This window comes from Pogonomyrmex barbatus, unplaced genomic scaffold, assembly GCF_055798465.1.
Source record: "Pogonomyrmex barbatus isolate J1 unplaced genomic scaffold, ASM5579846v1 scaffold9, whole genome shotgun sequence".
Taxonomy (NCBI): domain Eukaryota; kingdom Metazoa; phylum Arthropoda; class Insecta; order Hymenoptera; family Formicidae; genus Pogonomyrmex; species Pogonomyrmex barbatus.
This window is the reverse complement of record NW_028297193.1, coordinates 8,772,931-8,792,350: the sequence shown is the minus strand read 5'-3', so window position 1 is coordinate 8,792,350 and position 19,420 is coordinate 8,772,931. Positions and strand designations below refer to the sequence as shown.

The following is a 19,420-nucleotide window of genomic DNA, read 5'->3' as shown; positions in this document are numbered from 1 at the left end:
AATGACATTCTTATTAGAGAAATTATTTGTTTCGGAACTTATTTGTATATTAATATTTACGTAAACAGATATTTTAGATGGTATGTTACGATATTAATTGTGTAATATACAAATAAGTTCCGAAACAATTAATATCGTAACATAACATCATAAAAATAATATCTGTTCAATAACGACATATTGTCAAAATGATCCAATCAGTTCAGATGGTAAATTTTTTGTGATAATATTATTAATATGTCAAATATTTGACTTTAATGCACTTATATCAAATTATCGACCTATAATTTTATTAATAATTATTTTAATAAATATATATAAATTTATAAGCGATAAATTGTAATAATTTTTTTTATCTGAATTAGTTGTACCATTTTGACATTACCATATGAAGCAAATAAACATTGTAATGAATTTTTTTACAGCTATCACATACAATATGTTGTTACTAAACAGATATTTTACGATGTTATATTGCGATATTAATTGTGTAATATACAAATAAGTTCCGAAACAAAAATAATTTCTTAATAAGAATGTCATTGTATATTTCTGTGATATTCTCGATGTTGTATAATAAAAGGACCCACGTGGTGAAACCTTTATCACTGTCATATCACCATGTCTGAGCGTGCAAAATATCAGCTCTGTGATTAGTGAACTTTAATCGTCAATAATTTAAAAACTATTATAGTCTCGACATTTTCATATTAGAATTTTCCAAATTTTCCAATTTTTCGTCTTAGAATGTTCCAAAGAATTTGCTTTTACAAGGAAATGCGTTTATTTTGGGACACCCTGTATATATATATATATATATATATATATATATATATATAGGATCCTTCAAAAGTATAGAAACAGTCAAATAATTCGTTAGAAATGCATTTTAGAAAAAAAATGTTACAGGGGAAGTTGTAGAGTTTCAAAAGGTCTATTTACTGATTTTATCAGTTTGACTTTGATTGACGTTGTAAAGTTATATAGAGGTCAATTTTGTTTTCCTTTAATGGGAATTTTTGATTACATATTCCTTTAGCTTATCTTGACAGCTTTCCAAAACAGTATAATAAAACATTTTTTTAGCAAGTACTTTTTGAGTTATGAGACTTGAATTTGATATGCAATTTTACATAAAGTATAAAATATCTCGTAAACTATTAATTTTTTGGTAACTGAATCTTTTAATAAACTTTTATAAACAAAATACAATCTGTTCGACAAGAGCGTGTACGGCAAAACTTGGAAACTATTTGGAATAATGAATTTAAAAAAAATATATACATAATATAGACTGTGACGCTTTATTATTAATAAGTTATCCAGTCGCCTCCATTATTAATAATTGCCTGGCATCTCCGAGGCATATTTTCGCTCACTAATTTTATAGCATAATGTTGTGACAAAGATCTCCATATAAATCGAATCTGTCGAGATAACTGCTTGATAATCCAGATTTTCTTTCCTCGAAGTTTGAACTTCATGAGTGCCCAAACATTTTCTATGGGAATTGCATTTGGCGATTGCGACAGCCAATCCAGTACGTCAATGTCATTTTCTTGTTTCCATGCAGTACAAAGATGATTCCAATGTTTTGGATCATTGTTCTCTTGCAGTAGCCAATTTTTGTTTTTCCTGGTAAACAACCTTTGCAGATGATAATAACGCTTTATTATATATTTTTATCATTTTGACATTTCAAATTCTCTGTAAAGATACGCAAAGTGCCAAATCCCTGTTTCGAGAAATAACTCCAAATGTGCATCTTTATCGTATGTTTAATGGGCTGAATAAATCTAGCGTGGGTACACCAGGTATAACGGATGGAAGAACGTGCATAAAAAGAAGCTTCGTAAAAATTACATTGTCTCAATCGCGGTCCAAATTTTCTTTCATCCAAGTGAGTCTTTTTTCGACATGTTTTTTGGACAGTAGCAGTTTCTTCAGTGTGCTTCGAAATTTCACTCTATGGCCATTAAACGTTTAAATCTTCTTATGGTGTGTCTTATGATATCACATGACACATTCAGATTCTTTTTATGCAAAACAGCTTGCCCGGCTGTCACGCAGTGATAGACCAGGATTTTTTCAAATATCCGTAAAATTATTCTGTCCTCCTTTTTCATTGTTACTTGCACATCGCCACAATCCAACAGGTCATCGACATTTTTTTACGTCGGAATAGCGTTTTACCCACTTATTTATAAATGTCTTCGACTTTTTCATGTATTTTGCAGCCGCTCCGTACGACATTTTCGGTCCTTTCGGATGCAAACACAGAAACACGGTTTCGTAACGTGATGTATATGCAGCATTCATGATGAAATATGACCAAGGTCGAATAACAATTAAGACTTTCTAAAACAAAGCATTTTGGTTCCCGCTATCTGCTCGCGTTCGAATCTCCTCTCTAATGGTTTCCACGAAAAAGTTTCGCCATACACTCGCTCTTATCAAACAGACTGTAACGAGATAAATCAATTGGTGTAAAGAAAATACATAGCTGTTTTTCAAAAAAGATATGTCATTGCATATTGTAAATCTTTATTTTTTTTAAACAACAACTTTATATTTTCTTTACACTTATTGTTTCATCTCATTATTCTGTGCATAAAAGTATTAAAATATAATTATTAAAAAATGAATAGTTTATGAGATCATACTTATCCTACGACATCCTCTTTAACATTTTTTTTCTAACGTGCATCCCTGAGTTATTTTCCATACTTTTGAAGGATTCTCTCTCTCTCTCTCTCTCTCTCTCTCTCTATATATATATATATATATATATATATATATATATATATATATACATACATACATACATGTATACATACATTTATATATATATATAAATAATTTTTTAAATTTATATCTATATATATATATATATATATATATATATATATATATATAAATACATATAAATTTAAAAAGTTATTATAAAAAGTTATAATAATTTCTAATATTTTATATATACAGAATCTTATAGCAAAATTAAAAGACTTTCTCAAACATTCCGAATCACATGAAAGGATTATTATACAGAAATATGTAACTCGTTATTTGAGTTTTTCTATTTTTGTTGGAATGTCCTATATTCTAGCAGCAATCGCTTTTTCCTGTGGTCCTTTATTTTTATCAATAACTCTTCCAATGGAAGCATGGTATCCATTTTCTATTGAGACTACTTACGCTAAAGGTATTCTTTACATATTGCAAGTATTTGCCATCTTGCAAACAGGACTTTGTATTACGGTAGACTTCATGATTGCTATGTTCTTTTGGTATCCCGCTGCGAGGCTTGAAATGCTAAGACAAGAAATGCAACAGATAACACACGAAAATCAAATAAGAACATATATTCAGAAACATCAAGAAATAATAAGGTACGTAATACTTAAGGTTTTTAACAATTAATTAATTATATCATATCAGTTAAACATATCAGTTGCACAAAAATATGCTGTATACTTTTGAATTAATTAATATTTAAGATTTACGCATTTCATGCACATTTTTATGTAATATAAATTATACTAATATATCAATTCTATAAATATGCCAAAAAGTATTGTCACGTCCGCGGCGGTCACTCGCACAACACTTACTCACGCGACATGCGTAAATAAATAGAGGCCATATATTAAAAATGAATTTTAATAAGCTCAACAATTTGCACAACTCGTTATATAATTCCAAACCTTTCAAAACCATTTTTCACGAATCTCTCTGTCGAATCTTTTCAATGAATAAATCAATAGTCCATAAACGGCACGTTGGCAAGAAATGATCTTTTCAACATTACTCGGGGGCCAAAAGCGAGCGGACCATCTCTCGGCCACAACAGTAGTGTATATGTACATATATAGAGTGTCCCAAAACTCCTGCATTTGGAGCACACTACATGATTCTTTATGCTAAAGGAAACAACTTTTTTCTTTAGCAAAATTGCGTACGACGAGTTAATTTTTACAGTGGATCAAATTAAAAATGGCGAATGTAGCGAGACCGGCGCGCGTTTCTCAGGTCGACGCAACCTGATACTTAATCTTTGACGACTTCGCGTACTATATTATTTAAAATATGATAAAAGTTAACAAAATGAATATTGTTTTCATTCCTTACATCAGGGGTCAGCAAGTAAGCACTGCTCGCGGGCGCCCAATCAGGGATGCCATTTCATGTACGCTGCAGCACGTAGAGGGGATAGACTGACACACACACTAGCGCGAGCGCTCGTCCGTGTACGCTCCGCGCTTCGGCCAAGTTCGAGTGGTAGAGAAGGAGTACCGACAACTGCTGTCTTCTTCTTTCTCGAGAAACGCTGTATCGCTAATTTGAAGCTGGCGTCTCATGACATGACACGAATTAATCATGCGATGTCATTGTCGATTATTTTTACGTATACTTTTATACATATATTTTATTAAGTTAATAACATTATATTATTACAATATATTTTTTTCATACATAAATAAAAATTAAAATTTGTAAATACAAAAATCCACTCTTTGCCAATATATACGCTTTTTATTTGCAAAAAGTAATTATTATATTTAAAAAAATTTATTGTGGTCTTATAAAGATATTTATATATAATTATTAAAAACTTAGCGTTTGTATATTGTATTCCTTGTACTTTTATTGTATTTATTTTCTACAAATATAAAAACGTATATATTGTTGCTCGACGGAAACCGCGAGAAGGTGGTGGTCTCTTCCGTCAGGAGGGAAATGTAAAAAATTATTTATTTAAATTATTAATAAAAAATAATTTAAATAATTTAATTATTGTAATATTAAAAATTAATTTTTTAATATTGCAAAATTGATTTTTTACATTTCCCTGTGTGTGTGTGTGTGTGTGTGTGTGTGTGTGTGTGTGTGTGTGTGTGTGTGTGTGTGTGTTATGTATAACTATACGCATACATATTATTGATACAAATTCGCTTTTTTTTCTCATAATATCTCCCGCAAACAAGATTTTTTACACGCTTATTCTCTTTAAGCGTGATGTCTGCTATGGACAAGATTTTTTACACGCTTATTCTCTTTAAGCGTGATGTCTGCTATGAACAAGATTTTTTACACGCTTATTCTCTTTAAGCGTGATGTCTGCTATGGACAAGATTTTTTACACGCTTATTCTCTTTAAGCGTGATGTCTGCTATGGACAAGATTTTTTACACGCTTATCCTCTTTAAGCGTGATGTCTGCTACGGACAAGATTTTTTACACGCTTATTCTCTTTAAGCGTGATGTCTGCTATGGACAAGATTTTTTATACGCTTATTCTCTTTAAGCGTGATGTCTGCTATGGACAAGATTCTAATAATCTAATATTTAATATTTTTAACCTGCCCATGAGGGACCAGCAATTTCATTGTCATTTCACGGCATGTAGCCTTAAAGTACTGCGTTTTTTTTTAGCAATATTAGCATATAATTTATCTGTTGACATAAGAGACAAATACTTTTCTTCAATCATCATGTTTAAACATGTTTCTCCTCTCGCCCTTAATCCTGATTTTAAAACGCACGTGGCATTAATGGAAGCCGACGATAATCTATTTCGATTTTTTGTTTTTAAATTACTTAAAGAGAAGGAAAACATTCTCTCTGGGTCGGCATTTGAATTTGGAAGTGATCGAACAGCATTCAGAACATTTGTTAAATTTGGATACTTAGTAATATTATTTGGATGTTTTGGATGTAAAATTTCCTTCCACATATTATCAAAATTTAATTTGGAAAGATTTTGCTTCTCTTCCATTGTAAAATCTAATGGCAATGCAATCCATTCTTTCTTTAAAGCATTTTCATCAACACTACTGATAGTTTTAGCTATAAAAGAAACATCATTAAATGAAGTTTCTCTATCAGTATTGAATAAGCTTACAAAAGGTCTAAAAACTTGTAATTTTAATAAAAATTTATTATTTATCGGTAATCTTTTACGAATTTCTTCTGCAGCAGTTACATAAAACATCAAGCAATTTGTTCGAACAGTTGTAACTGCGTCTTCGTGTCCTTGCATCAATAATTCGTAAAGATATTCTTCGCATTCTGTACCTAAATTAATTTTATGAAGAATTTTGTGATTCTCTGATAAAGAGAAAACTGTGTTTATAGAAAAAGGTTTTAAATATTCATCTTTTAAAAAGTTTCGGCAAATTTGAAAAAGAAACTGTAAAGATTTTGGCTGCAATAAATGAATTCGTGTTTCTGATGCTTGAAAAAATGCATTGAATGCGTTAAAGAAATTTAAAACGTATTTTAAAAAAAGAAAATAGGCTTTTGTTTCAATATTACCCATTATAGACAACAGATGTTCTCCACGTTGTGTTTTTTCACTTACAACTATTTCGTTCAAAAAATATTTAATTGTTTCCCAAGATTCCAGAAGTCTTTCTACACATAAGTAATGAGAAAGCCAGCGTATATCACATAATTTTAACAATTTGTGATTTGTTTCTTGGAAACACTCAGAAAATTCATTGTAGACAGATAATCGTTTGAGGCTATTGTTAATAAAACTAGAAGTTTTTCGTAAAAATTCTTCGCAAAATTCTGGTATTTTATTACATGCAGCATGCGCTATCAATGCGGCGGAATGGCAAGGGCATGTAAATGTTAATAAATGTGGACATACTTCTTCTAATTTTTTTTTAAATGATGAAAATTTTCCTATCATGACAGATGCATTGTCGCATGATAGAGCTATAATATTTAAAAATGGTATTTTCATTTTCCACATTTCACATTTAAATGCTTGAAACAATTTTTCTGCGCTGGAATCTTTGGCATCAATATTAATTAATTTAATTAATTGTGAACGAACATCTAATGTCTCCGGGTCAACGTATCGTATCATAAAAGTCATCCATTTAGTATTACAAATATCAAATGTTTCGTCAATAAATATTGAAAATTTTGTGTTCTGAATTTTGTTAACGACACGTTCCGTTTCAATTGGGCATAAAACGTTTGTAATAATATTTTTACATTTTGTATGACCCATGCTCATGTTTTTTAATATATTATCTTAGGATCTTTTCCTATATGTTGAAAAAAATTAAGAATCTCTTTTGCAGTATGATGAGAAATATTTTTATCAGCAATTAATGCAGCATATCTAATTTCTGCTAACTTTTTACGCTCATCAAACGACAAAAGTAATTCATTATCTTTCGTTTGCAAATTTTGATTTGATTTATTTATCTCAATGAAATTTTTATATTTATCTAAATGTGTTTTGGATTCTGCGTGACGATATATTTGTGCTAAACCACCAGTAATAGTTTTATTGTGTCGCGAGCGCCGAGAACGCAATCACGCTCACCGCTGACAAAGCGGATTGCGGCAAGCGATACTTTATCCGACGAATTATTATTTTACCAAGCGATAGCGATTACCAACGCTACCGTGCTAATCGCGCAAATATTGTGTAATCGTTCCACGTGAAGCAACTGTTAACCGGGTTGCGCGGCCCTTACGCGAAAAACCGCCGCGCGACCCAGAAATATACCGCGAACGCTGACGAACATGTTGATGACACGGCAAGGACCGGCCGCCTGGAACAGGATAAAAACGGAAGACCGATACTAGGAGAGGACTCGAGATCCGCCGTGCCGTCACGTCTGTCGCGGTCCGAATTAAAAAGGACAATCAAGTATCAAGTGTTAATAAAGTTTATTTAGTATCGAACAAAGTGGTGAGTGCCTCTTTCCCGCCGACTCCTTGATCGATCCCCGAAACGACCCGCACAACAATTGCAAATTGAACAAAAAGATAAATTTGCATTGTTAGGAACTTCTCGTAACCAACATTTGAATTCTTCGATATCTAACCATTTCTGTTGAAAAACTGGTTGAGATATTTTTTTTGATTTTTCATCATTGTTAGATAATGATGATCCTTTTTTAAGATTATTTTTATGACATGCAGAATCTGCATGGCGAGAAATTAATGAACTACATGAAAAATTCTTATTGCAAATGCTACAATGATACTGACTATTATTATTTGATACCTCGCGTATCCATGATTGATATCTATTATCAGTAAGCCAAGCTTTTATAAAGCTTCGTTTACGTTTTTTGATTGATTCGTCACACATTTCCATATCAATTTTAAAAGGACAAAAAATCGAAAAAGATAAAAAGAGAAATAGAATATGAATATAATATGAAAATTATATGTATGCGTGTGTCACGGAAAGAGATCAGGATTCTGTTATTTGTTAAAATATTTTACGATCCTAAATCTCTCTCCGTATACGTATATGTGAATATATTTATATATATATATATATATACATACACGTATGTGTGTGTGTGTGTGTGTGTGTGTGTGTGTGTGTGTGGTGTATAAATGTATATATGGAAAGTTATACCTTTTAAATAACCTCAAATATATTCGAATATGCCTTTTAAATAACCTCGAATATATTCTTCAATATTAAAAAGTTAAGATGGAGATACACGATACACGATGTGATCGAAAGATGGTACACGAAGTCACCGAAAGACAAATGAAATCGTCGCGCATCGTGAGATAAACAATGGAAAATCGAGATCATTGTTTCTTTCGGCGATATAGTGAGCAGCATATTTGACGACGCAATGGCAGGTTAGTTACAATTTATTATTATTTCAGAAATATAAATCACATTTTCAATGTAATTTAATATGCTTCATTATCGTATGTGTGTGCCTGCATGTGCATGTGCCTGCGTGTGCCTGCGTGTACGTGTGCCTGCGTGTGCCTGTGTGTACGTGTGCCTGCATGGCGTGTGCTGCGTGTGCCTGTGTGTATGTGTGTATGTGTGCTTGCGTGTACATGTGCTTGCGTGTACGTGTGCCTGCGTGTGCCTGCGTGTGTCTGCGTGTGCCTGCGTGTGTCTGCGTGTGCCTGCGTGTGTCTGCGTGTACGTATGCCTGCATGTGCCTGTGTGTACGTGTGCCTGCGTGTACGTGTGCCTGCATGTGCGTGTGCTGTGTGCGTACGCATGTACGTGTGTATTAAACTTTATCATTATCTGATATCAGTAGTATAATCAGTAGTATAATAATGTTACTATTATACTATTATAATGTTACTATATATAGTTTATGTATTTTACAGAGCAAACGAAAAAATTTGCGGCCATGCTGCAACAGCAGCAAAAACAACACGAGCTGCAAATGCAGCAGTTGAGAGAGCAGCATGAGCTGCAGTTACAACAGCTGCAGGAGCAGATAAATTTGCTGGTAAGAAAAAGAACGCTTTTGCTTGACAAATATAACAATTTGGACAGATATGTAAATAATTTTATTGGATCTTTAAAATGATTATCTGTGAAATCTTATATTCAAATCGGTTGCTAGATCAGAAATTTATGAACATTATTATTATATTTAAGTGTCCTACGTAATAATATTGATGGTCCAATAAAATTATTTCCAGATCTGTACTTGGTTAATTTGTAATTTTTTCAAAAGTTTTTTTTATACAGAAACAACAACCGCAGCAGCAGCAGCAGCCGCAGCAGCAGCAGCAGCAGCAGCAACAGCAGCAGCAGCAACCGCAGCAGCAGCAACAGCAGCAGCAACAGCAGCAGCAGCAGCAAGATAGTGGTATTATTTATTGAAATAATTATATGTATATAAATACACACATATATGTCATGTATAATACATATATATGTAAACATATTAATTGACATTTAATTATTTTCAGTGCCTCATAGACGAAATGGTGGACGTTCCCGTGCTAGGTGGGCCTTGCAAAGGGGGGGCCGGATGTTGTATAGTTGGAGGGGGGGCCGGAGGGGGAGAGATGAAAGAGATAGAGGAGGAAAAAATGTAATTATAAAAAAATATTACTTCAAATAAAAAATATAAAAATAAATTTAAATGGATTCATTATTATTAATTATTATTAATTATTAATTTAAGTAGATTAAATTTTTATTAAAATAAGTATTCATTATTCTTTTTAGTAATAATTAGTAATAATTTTATTTATTTTATTTTATATTATTTTAGTAATAATTATTCTTTTTAGTAATAATTTATCAAAGAAGCATTAAACATTTAAAAACTAATAACAATAATAAAAAGATAAGAGTGTTAACATAATTTGAATTTCTTTTTGCAATTGATATATTCATATCAGTTATTAATTTTATTAATTTTATTATTATCTATTATTTATTAATATCATAAAAGCTATATAGTCTTTTTATATTCAGCTCCCTTTTATATAATAATATATCTAATATTTATTTTATATATTTATTGGTATATATGTATATATATATATATATATATAAATATATATAATATATATATATATTGTTTATTTATATATTTATTTATATATTTATTCAGTTTTTAATAGCTATATCTAAATATCTTTATAAGACCACAATAAATTTTTTTTAATATAATAAATAATAATTACTTTTTGCAAATAAAAAGCGTATATATTGGCAAAGAGTGGATTTTTATATTTACAAATTTTGATTTTTATTTATGTATGAAAAAAATATATTGTAATAATATAATGTTATTAACTTAATAAAATATATGTATAAAAGTATATGTAAAAATAATCGACAATGACATCGCATGATTAATTCGTGTCATGTCATGAGACGCCAGCTTCAAATCAGCGATACAGCGTTTCTCGAGAAAGAAGAAGACAACAGTTGTCGGTACTCCTTCTCTACCGCTCGAACTTGGCCGAAGCGCGGAGCGTACACGGACGAGCGCTAGTGTGTGTGTCAGTCTATCCCCTCTACGTGCTGCAGCGTGGCTGCAATCGTACATGAAATGGCATCCCTGCGCCCAATGCCCGCGGGCAACAGTCGAGCGCGCTGGGGCTAGCATTAGGCGGTTAGGCGCAATAAAGTGAGGAGAGGGGATAGCAGGAACATCTGTTCATTGAATGTGCTGGAGTAAAAAATTATTGTGTTACACAAATTCAGACCCAGAATTAGCATAAATTAATAACTATCTATATTTTAAATAAACAATTCTTACAATAATATTAAATAAACAACTTTTATAATATTTAATTAGTATTTGATTCATTTTTCCGATATTATATACGATATATCAGATGTTATCGTTTTGACAACTTAAACAAATTATTACAAAATTCAAATGTGAATTTGTTAACTGTCGCGTAATCGCGATTTATTTAATTTCATAATAAAAAATAATTGTTCACATGAATATGTAGAACCGAACATACTCATTATTTTTGCAGCACAAGCATGTAATCGAAACGTTCTTGAGATATATATGAATAAAATTGTATGATGTCAGTCATTGTATAAAAACGATTTTTAAGAGCAGTGTCACATTTTAAATCTATTAATTCTAATTGTATGCGGCAACAATATTAATATCAACAATAAAAAGTGTCATAAAAATAAGCCTTCTTCTAAAACATGCATTTCCCTAAACAATCGAATTCATTATAATAATTGAAGTGAATTTATATATTCTTCATTTCTATTACTTATCTTAAATGTGCATGGCAACAGATAATAAATTTGAAAAATGCAACAACTGTCGAGATTGAAATAATTGATTGATCCATAAATTAAGTTTCATTTGGAAATGCGGAACTTTATCCCAAAGTACTAAAAATATTAGATACACTCTTGAGATGTGTATAACAGATGGGCACTCGCGGGCGCTCGCGGGCGCCCGTGCCCAATTTCAGCGTTTTGCCGACCCCCTTACGTAACGATTCAAATATATAAAAAAATTGTCTGATTTCATATTATCTGGAAATAAAAATAAATGTGGACAATATGGTGTATGAACTGAGCATTTTATTATTTTAATTACTGCTTAATTGCATATGACAATAAAAGAATACTGAATTTGATGAATTATTTATAATTCATTTAAATTAAATTTAAATTTAATTAGTTAAATTTTTCGTTAATTTTAATTATGCGTTAATTTTTTTTTTTGTTTAATTTATTTTTTAATTACTTTTTATTTTGGAAGATTTGCAATTAAATATACGTCAAATTATGTGATTTCAACGTGACGAAGCACCTCCTTACAAGTTAGTTTTATTTATCAAGATTCAAGTTTTATTTATCAAGATTCTGTATATACATTAGAAGAATTAAAAGAAAAACTTCACTGTAGAATAGGAAATATTACACCGGAAATGCTCCAGCTAAGATAGTTTTATTCACAGAATCAATGCCTGCATACAAATAGGAGGATTGCACTTCGAACATTTTTTATAAATTTAAACTTTTAATCAGCCCTTTTCAGAGCTACAACTATTATTATTAAAACTTACGAATATCTCTCTACATCACAAATGCTTATGAATTGTATTTTCTACTTTATTGTATTACCGTGTAATCAATAGAATATTTTCTTTTAACAGAATATGTAACGCTTAATAACGAGAAATTGAACTTTTGAACTTTTTAACAATTATAAATAATTTAATCAAATTGTTTTTCACGAAGGAAAATTTTTTGCAAAGCATATATACGCAATGTGTACAGTACTTTAAATACGATTATTTCAAAATATTTAAAATATTTTTATAATATTTTTGACATATTTTTAAAAAAATTATTTTACATAACGTCTAGATCAAAATTATTTATTTTAATAAGTATAATTTTTTATACTTTTCTTATTTAAATAATTTTAATATTTTATAATTTTTTTAACTTCTCTGATACAAGATATTAGAAAATAATTTTACACATTTACTAAATATATGCAAATGTTTCAAGATATCGGTACAATCGTTACTGAAATTTTGATGAGATTATGTGATTATTGTAATATTATAAAGATAAATATTTTTGTATAAATTTTTTTGTTAATTTTTTCTGAGAAAATGAAGAAAGAACCAGACTTCTCTGAAAATATCTTCAATTATAAATTGAAATATTTTATCTTTAAACACTATTATGAAAAAACCAATTTTTATCTTTAAACACTATTATGAAAAAATCAATTTTTTTACTCTTCGTGATTATGTACTCACATAATTATTTGTTAAATTTAGCATTTTTTTATTGTCATATGCAATTGCGCAGTAACTAAAATAACACAATGTTCAGTTCATATTATTAACATTTAGTTTTATTTCGAGATAATGTACGAAATCAGACAATTTTTTTATTGAATCGTTACGTAAAGGATGAAAACAATATTTGTTTTATTAATTTTTATCATATTTTGAACAATATAATATGTGAAGTCGTCAAAAATTAGGCCACGCCGGCCTGAGGAATGCGTGCCGGCCTTGACCGCTACGTACATACGCGTGCTCATTCGTCACTTTTAATTCCATCCACTGTAAAAACTGCTCGTCGCACGCTAACAAAAAGTTGTTTCTTTTAGAGCATAGAGAATCACGTAGTATACTTCAAATGCGGAAGTTTTGGGACACCCTGTATATATATATATATATATATATATATATATATATATATATATATATATCTTTATATACATCTTTATAAACGGCCTTTAATTATATACGCGTGTCGGATGAGTGAATGTTGTGCGAGTGACCGCCACGAAAGCGCGATAATATCGCGGACAATATTCCGCGGCGGTCACTCGCACAACACTTACTCACTCGACACGCGTATATAATTAGAGGCCATTTATAAAGACTGAATTTTAATAAGCTCAATCAATTACATTGTTCGTGATATAATCTACTCGCGCGTCACCTCTTAAAATCGTCTCTCACGAATCTCTCTGTCGAATCTCTTCAATTAATAAATCATAAACAACGACGCATTGACAAGGAATGATCTTCTCAACATTATTCGGATATTACTCATACATTATATTACTCATACGGGGACCAAAAAACGAGCGGATCACCGGCCACAACAATATATATATATATATATATATATATATATGTATATATATATACACACACATATATATATATATATGTAATATATATATATGTGTAATATATATATATATATATGTGTATATATGTATATATATTAGATGTACAAAAAAGTTCTGAGCTTTAGATTTCATACAACCGAAATAACAATTTAAATTTTATATATCTTCCCGCCCTTTTGCGGTTTTAAAGCGTTGACATTTGGCCTTCTAAAATGCCATACGGTTTGACGTTTGATGCACATAACCTTAAAAATCAGTAGTGTTCACGATGGCAATAACAAAAGAGCATATTCGATTTTCCATCCCTTCACTTCGCGTTTCATCTGAAGAAAAATGCTGCTGAAGTCACTGCAATGATTTGTGCTGCATATGGAGAGAACGCTGTAAGTCATACTACATGTAAAAGATGATATCAAAAATTTCGCCAAGGAGATTTCAGTCTTGAAGATGAGGGCGCGTGCTGGACGCCCTCAAAAGATTGAAACGGACGAATTGTAAGCACTGCTGGATATAAACTTTGTGCAAACTGAAAAGGAGCTTGCAGAATAGCTTGACGTTACGCAGCAAACCATTTCCGTACGTTTACGATGGGAAAGGTTCAGAAGGAAGGCAGATAGGTTCCGCATGAATTGTCCGAAGACAACAAAAATCGTCGGCGTGAAACTGCACTCACTTTGCTTTCAAAGTTCCGGAAAAAAGATTTTCTGCACAAAATCATTACAGGCGATGAAAAGTGGATTCTTTATCATAACCCTAAACGTAGAAAATCATGGGTTGACCCTGGTCAACCTTCGACATCAACGCCAAAGCCCAATATCCACGCCAAGAAGATATTGCTCTGTATCTGGTGGAATTGGAAAGGTATTGTATTACGAGTTGTTACAACCGGGTGAAACAATCACGGCAGACCGCTACCAACAACAATTGACCAATTTGAGCGATGCATTAGAAGAAAAGAGGCCATTTACTGGCCAAGGACATCGTAAAGTGATCTTGCTTCATGACAATGCTTGACCACATGTTGCGAAAGCGACTCAGGACTATATCTTTGCGTTAGACTGGGAACTTCTCCCGCACGTGATGTATAGCCCAGACATGGCGCCTTCCGATTACTACATATTCCGGTCGCTGCAGCATCATTTGGCTGATACACATTTTGTGAGATTTGAAGAGATACGAAATGCATTGATGACTTTATCGCTTCGAAGCCCGTGAGCTTCTTTCGTCAAGGAATTCGCAAGCTACCCGAAAGATGGCAAAAGGTCGTTGATGCAAACGGGGAATATTTCGCTGATTAATATTTTTTTATTTTTTTTGAATAAAGATTGAATTTTACAAAAAAAGCTCAGAACTTTTTAGTACACCTAATATATATATAATATATATATATATATATATATTTATATATATATATATATAATTATATATATATATATATATATATATATATATATATATATATATATGGTCGCATATATACAGAGTGATTCAGAACAACTCCGTGTCCTTGCAAGGACGTACTCCTGAATTAATTCTGTGACGATTTTTCCTCTACGAAAATTTTGTCCGACGCTTACATTTTAAATTATAAAAGAAAAATGTTAGCGAATAACGAGACGCGTACGGACGGTAGGCAGGGACGGCAACTCACCGTCCGACGATTACTGCAGGGTATTCGCTGCGTCGACGTGTTTATCATACGCGATAGTATGCACCTATGCGATTTCTCACTTACTTTTTCTCTCTCTCTCTCTCTCTCTCTCTCTTTCATTCGCTTACCTTGTTAAGATCTCTATGATATCTTTATACCGTTGTAGCTTGACGGATGAATTTCATCGTGGATGAACGATGCCTCATGTGATAGATTTATACACATACATACACACACACACACACACACACACACGCGCGCGCGCGCGCGCGCGCGCACGCACACACACACACACACAGAGTAATAAGCCAGGAACTATTTTCTTTAATAAATTGTATCGCGTATTAATACTTTCACAGTCTTTCACTGACTTGATCTCACTTGATACTCCCACACTTGATCGATAGAATGACTTATTTACGAACGAATTTATTAGTTTGTTATTATCAATCATTATCGATTAATTATTCGGTGATTAAAAATGACTTGAAAGAAAGAACTACACATTACATGTAATCACAGTAACCTATCAGAAGTTCTCTTTTATAAATTGGCAACATGTTCACGGATTTATTCACGCACTTGATCGATAAAATCATTTATGAACAAATCTATCGGGTTACTACTATTAATCACTACTGGTTAATTATCCCGCCAATTGAAAATTATTACAAAAAACGCGTTACATACATAGCGCACGTAATCCGTCGCGGACTCTGCTCGATGACAACAATCAGACAGATTATGTTCTTAGTGCAGTAAAGTGCATTAATTCGCCAAGTGATAATAACGATCTAACTTATCGACCTAATGTAATGTAAATCAGATCGATAAGTCAGCCTATTATCATGATGTAGCGCGTTAATGACCGATAGTGAAACGCTTCGAATGCTTCGTAATACCAAGTAATAATAGATAAGTTCGATAGATAATATCGGCAGGTAATGTCCATCTGTTGAATAATTGATTTGATTTTTTGTTGATTTCTTTTTTTAATAATTTGTGAACTCGAAGAGAATGTCCCTCGAAATAAAATATTTGGTTGCCCTGAAAGGGCAGATAAATTATTATAGAAGACTTCTTTTCTTTTCATAATAAATGTTCGAAATGTCCGCCGTCCATTCTGATGCAAGCTCTCATGCGTTTCAATAAATTTTCTTGGGTTTTCTCCATAACTTCGTTGTCGATTGACCAAATGGCATGGTGAAATTTGTTATTTAGTTCTTCGACATTCTAGGGAAGCTGTCTGTAAATGATTTCCTTGCAGTATCCCCACAAGAAAAAATCTAATGGATTGAGGCCTGGGGATCTTGCAGGCCAACGTATCGGTCTATACCGGCCCATCCAATGACCAGGAAATTGCTGATTTAAAAAGTCTGTGACTATTCTGGCGTTATGTGGACCAGCACCGTCCTGTTGAAATATAATTTTATTTCTGTTTAATAATGGTATCTCTTCCAAAAAGTCCGGCAGATTTTCTGATAAAAATTCCAAATACGATGCGTTATTTAATCTTTCTAGAAGAATAACCCAATTGGACCCAATATTTTTGTATCCATAATCCCAGCCCAGACGTTTAGTTTCCAACGAACTTGATAATTTCTGAGTCGTATCGTTCGAGGATTCTCGTCGTCCCACATATGCATATTATGCGAATTTAAAATTACTTCTCGTGTGAACAGCGATTCATCACTGAATATTACACGAGAAGGAAATTCTCGATCTTCGTCTACTCTTCTTAGAAAATTCTTGCAGAATTTCTTTCTCCGAGGATAGTCTTCTTGTCGCAAATGTTGCACGCGAGTATAATGATAGGCATGTAATTTTTCTTCTTTGAATATTCTTTGGACGGTAGAATAAGATAATTCGTGCTCTCAAACAATGTCCCGAATACTAGTTTCAGGTTCTTGCTCAACAGCACGAAGGATTGTTTCCATGTTTCGTAAATTTCTTGCAACACGGTGTCTGCCACGGTGTCCTTTCTTTTTGGTAACACGCTTCCAATTTTATATAATCTTTAAACCGCTTCAAGTATAACACTAGGTCTTGGATGTCTTGCTCGATTTGGATATAATTCGACGTATCTCATATATATGTGTGTGTGTGTGTGTGTGTGTGTGTGTGTGTGTGTGTGTGTGTGTGTGTGTGTGTGTGTGTGGTGTGTGTGTGTGTGTGTGTGTGTGTGTGTGTGGTCCTTTAAAATGTGTCATCCAGTAAGGAAGATAAGATAATAGAATTTAGATAATAATAATGAACAAATTGAGTGAAGCGTCGACACATGATGACGTTTCCGGTTTAGACAAAGAAAAAAACACTGACGATTGTACGTGTTGCGACATAATAAGAAAACCACCAATAAATTTGGCTGCTATAAAATAAAATTTAAAGAGAAAATTGCGGATGTGTTGCGAACGATGAAAAGGGCGAGCGCGAGAAGGCCCGGATCCTTTATCGCCGTAGCCCGCCGCTGCCTGCCGCCGTCGGCGCCGCCGCCGCCCCGCCACTGCCATGTTCTCATATCATCTTCTCTTTTTCTTTACCTACTCTCTCTCTCCCCCTTTGCGGCTCTCTCTATACCTACTATCTCTCTCTTATCACAAATCTTATTCTTACGATTTTAAATATAGCAATTATTATTCTAATATCATAAGGAATGGTGGAGAAGGGAATGGTAGAGAAGAGAAAAAATAATTTTAATTTAAATTTGAAAGAATGATATATATTTTTTTCAATATACACATTTATTTAATGCATAGTGCACAATATTATAACATAAGATATTAATTTGCACTCTATGGGTAAATTTTTATTATAAATCTTGCGCAAAATTTGCACCGCATCGCATTTATCGACGATATAATTTTGGCGTAAAAAGGTTAAAACAATTGTTTAATTGTTTAAATTGTAAAAAATCAAATTGTTTAAATTTTTCATTTATGCTATGTATATTCTGACATAATCAGATGGAAACAAAAATTGTGATTCAGAAAACTTATGACTATACTTCGGTTTAAATAAAGAGTTGACCATACTCCGGTTTAGATAAAGGGATGATCATACTCCGGTTTAGATAAAGGGACAAGGAAATTGTCGAGGATATATAATAACTCATTAGACGCGCAGGGTCACAGTAGTGCCTTGGAAAGCCTGTGTCGGTTCTGTTTATTTTTTTTCCAAAATTTCCTACACGATGTCCCAAATAAGAAGGGAGAGTGCGTCACGGCGGGGCCCGACCACGAACCAGTGAAAAACTCGTAATTATTTTGCGAAAAAATACCTCAGCCAGGAATCGAACCTGGATCTCCTTATCGGGCAGGCATCTTATCCCTTCGACTACCGAAGCATGTGATGATATTTCGTAAATAACGTATTTAGAACACGTCAACAATACAAAAAAATACACACACATATATATATATATATATATATATATACGCATATTACAATATACTAAAAGATATCTATAGGTAACATAGGCTGAATCCCACTTCTGAGATTGAAAGATATCTATTAGATTCGGAAAAAATTAACGGAGACCAACTGGATTTGAACTCGGGATCCCTTGGCTACCAATCCGACACTTAGTCTGCACGACCACGACGGCTTCTCTCTGTTAGCTGTTTATATTCCGAATCTCTTTCATGACCGCTTACGGTCGTCTAATTCTTACAATACATATATACATGTATTCTTTCAAATATTTATGCTGATCTTCGTCGATCTACAAGGTTTTATTGTTCGGGAAAAGTTCATGGTGAAAGAGGTGCAGTATTGAAGAACGGGAAAGAGCTGCTTCATCGAGTTTTTAAAGAATCGATGCCCTGGAATCTCCTTACGAGGAGTGAAT

General features: G+C 32.5%; 1 protein-coding gene across 1 annotated transcript in view; it reads left to right on the top strand.

Annotated features, from left to right (window-relative positions):
* Nucleotides 1–19,420, top strand: part of LOC105433326 (uncharacterized) — a 297,296-nt gene that overhangs the window by 1,000 nt on the left and 276,876 nt on the right. The window contains exon 2 of the mRNA XM_089085054.1: nt 2,983–3,389. Within this exon, the coding sequence (XP_088941180.1) occupies nt 2,983–3,389 (407 nt within the window). The remainder of the gene's footprint in view (nt 1–2,982; nt 3,390–19,420) is intronic.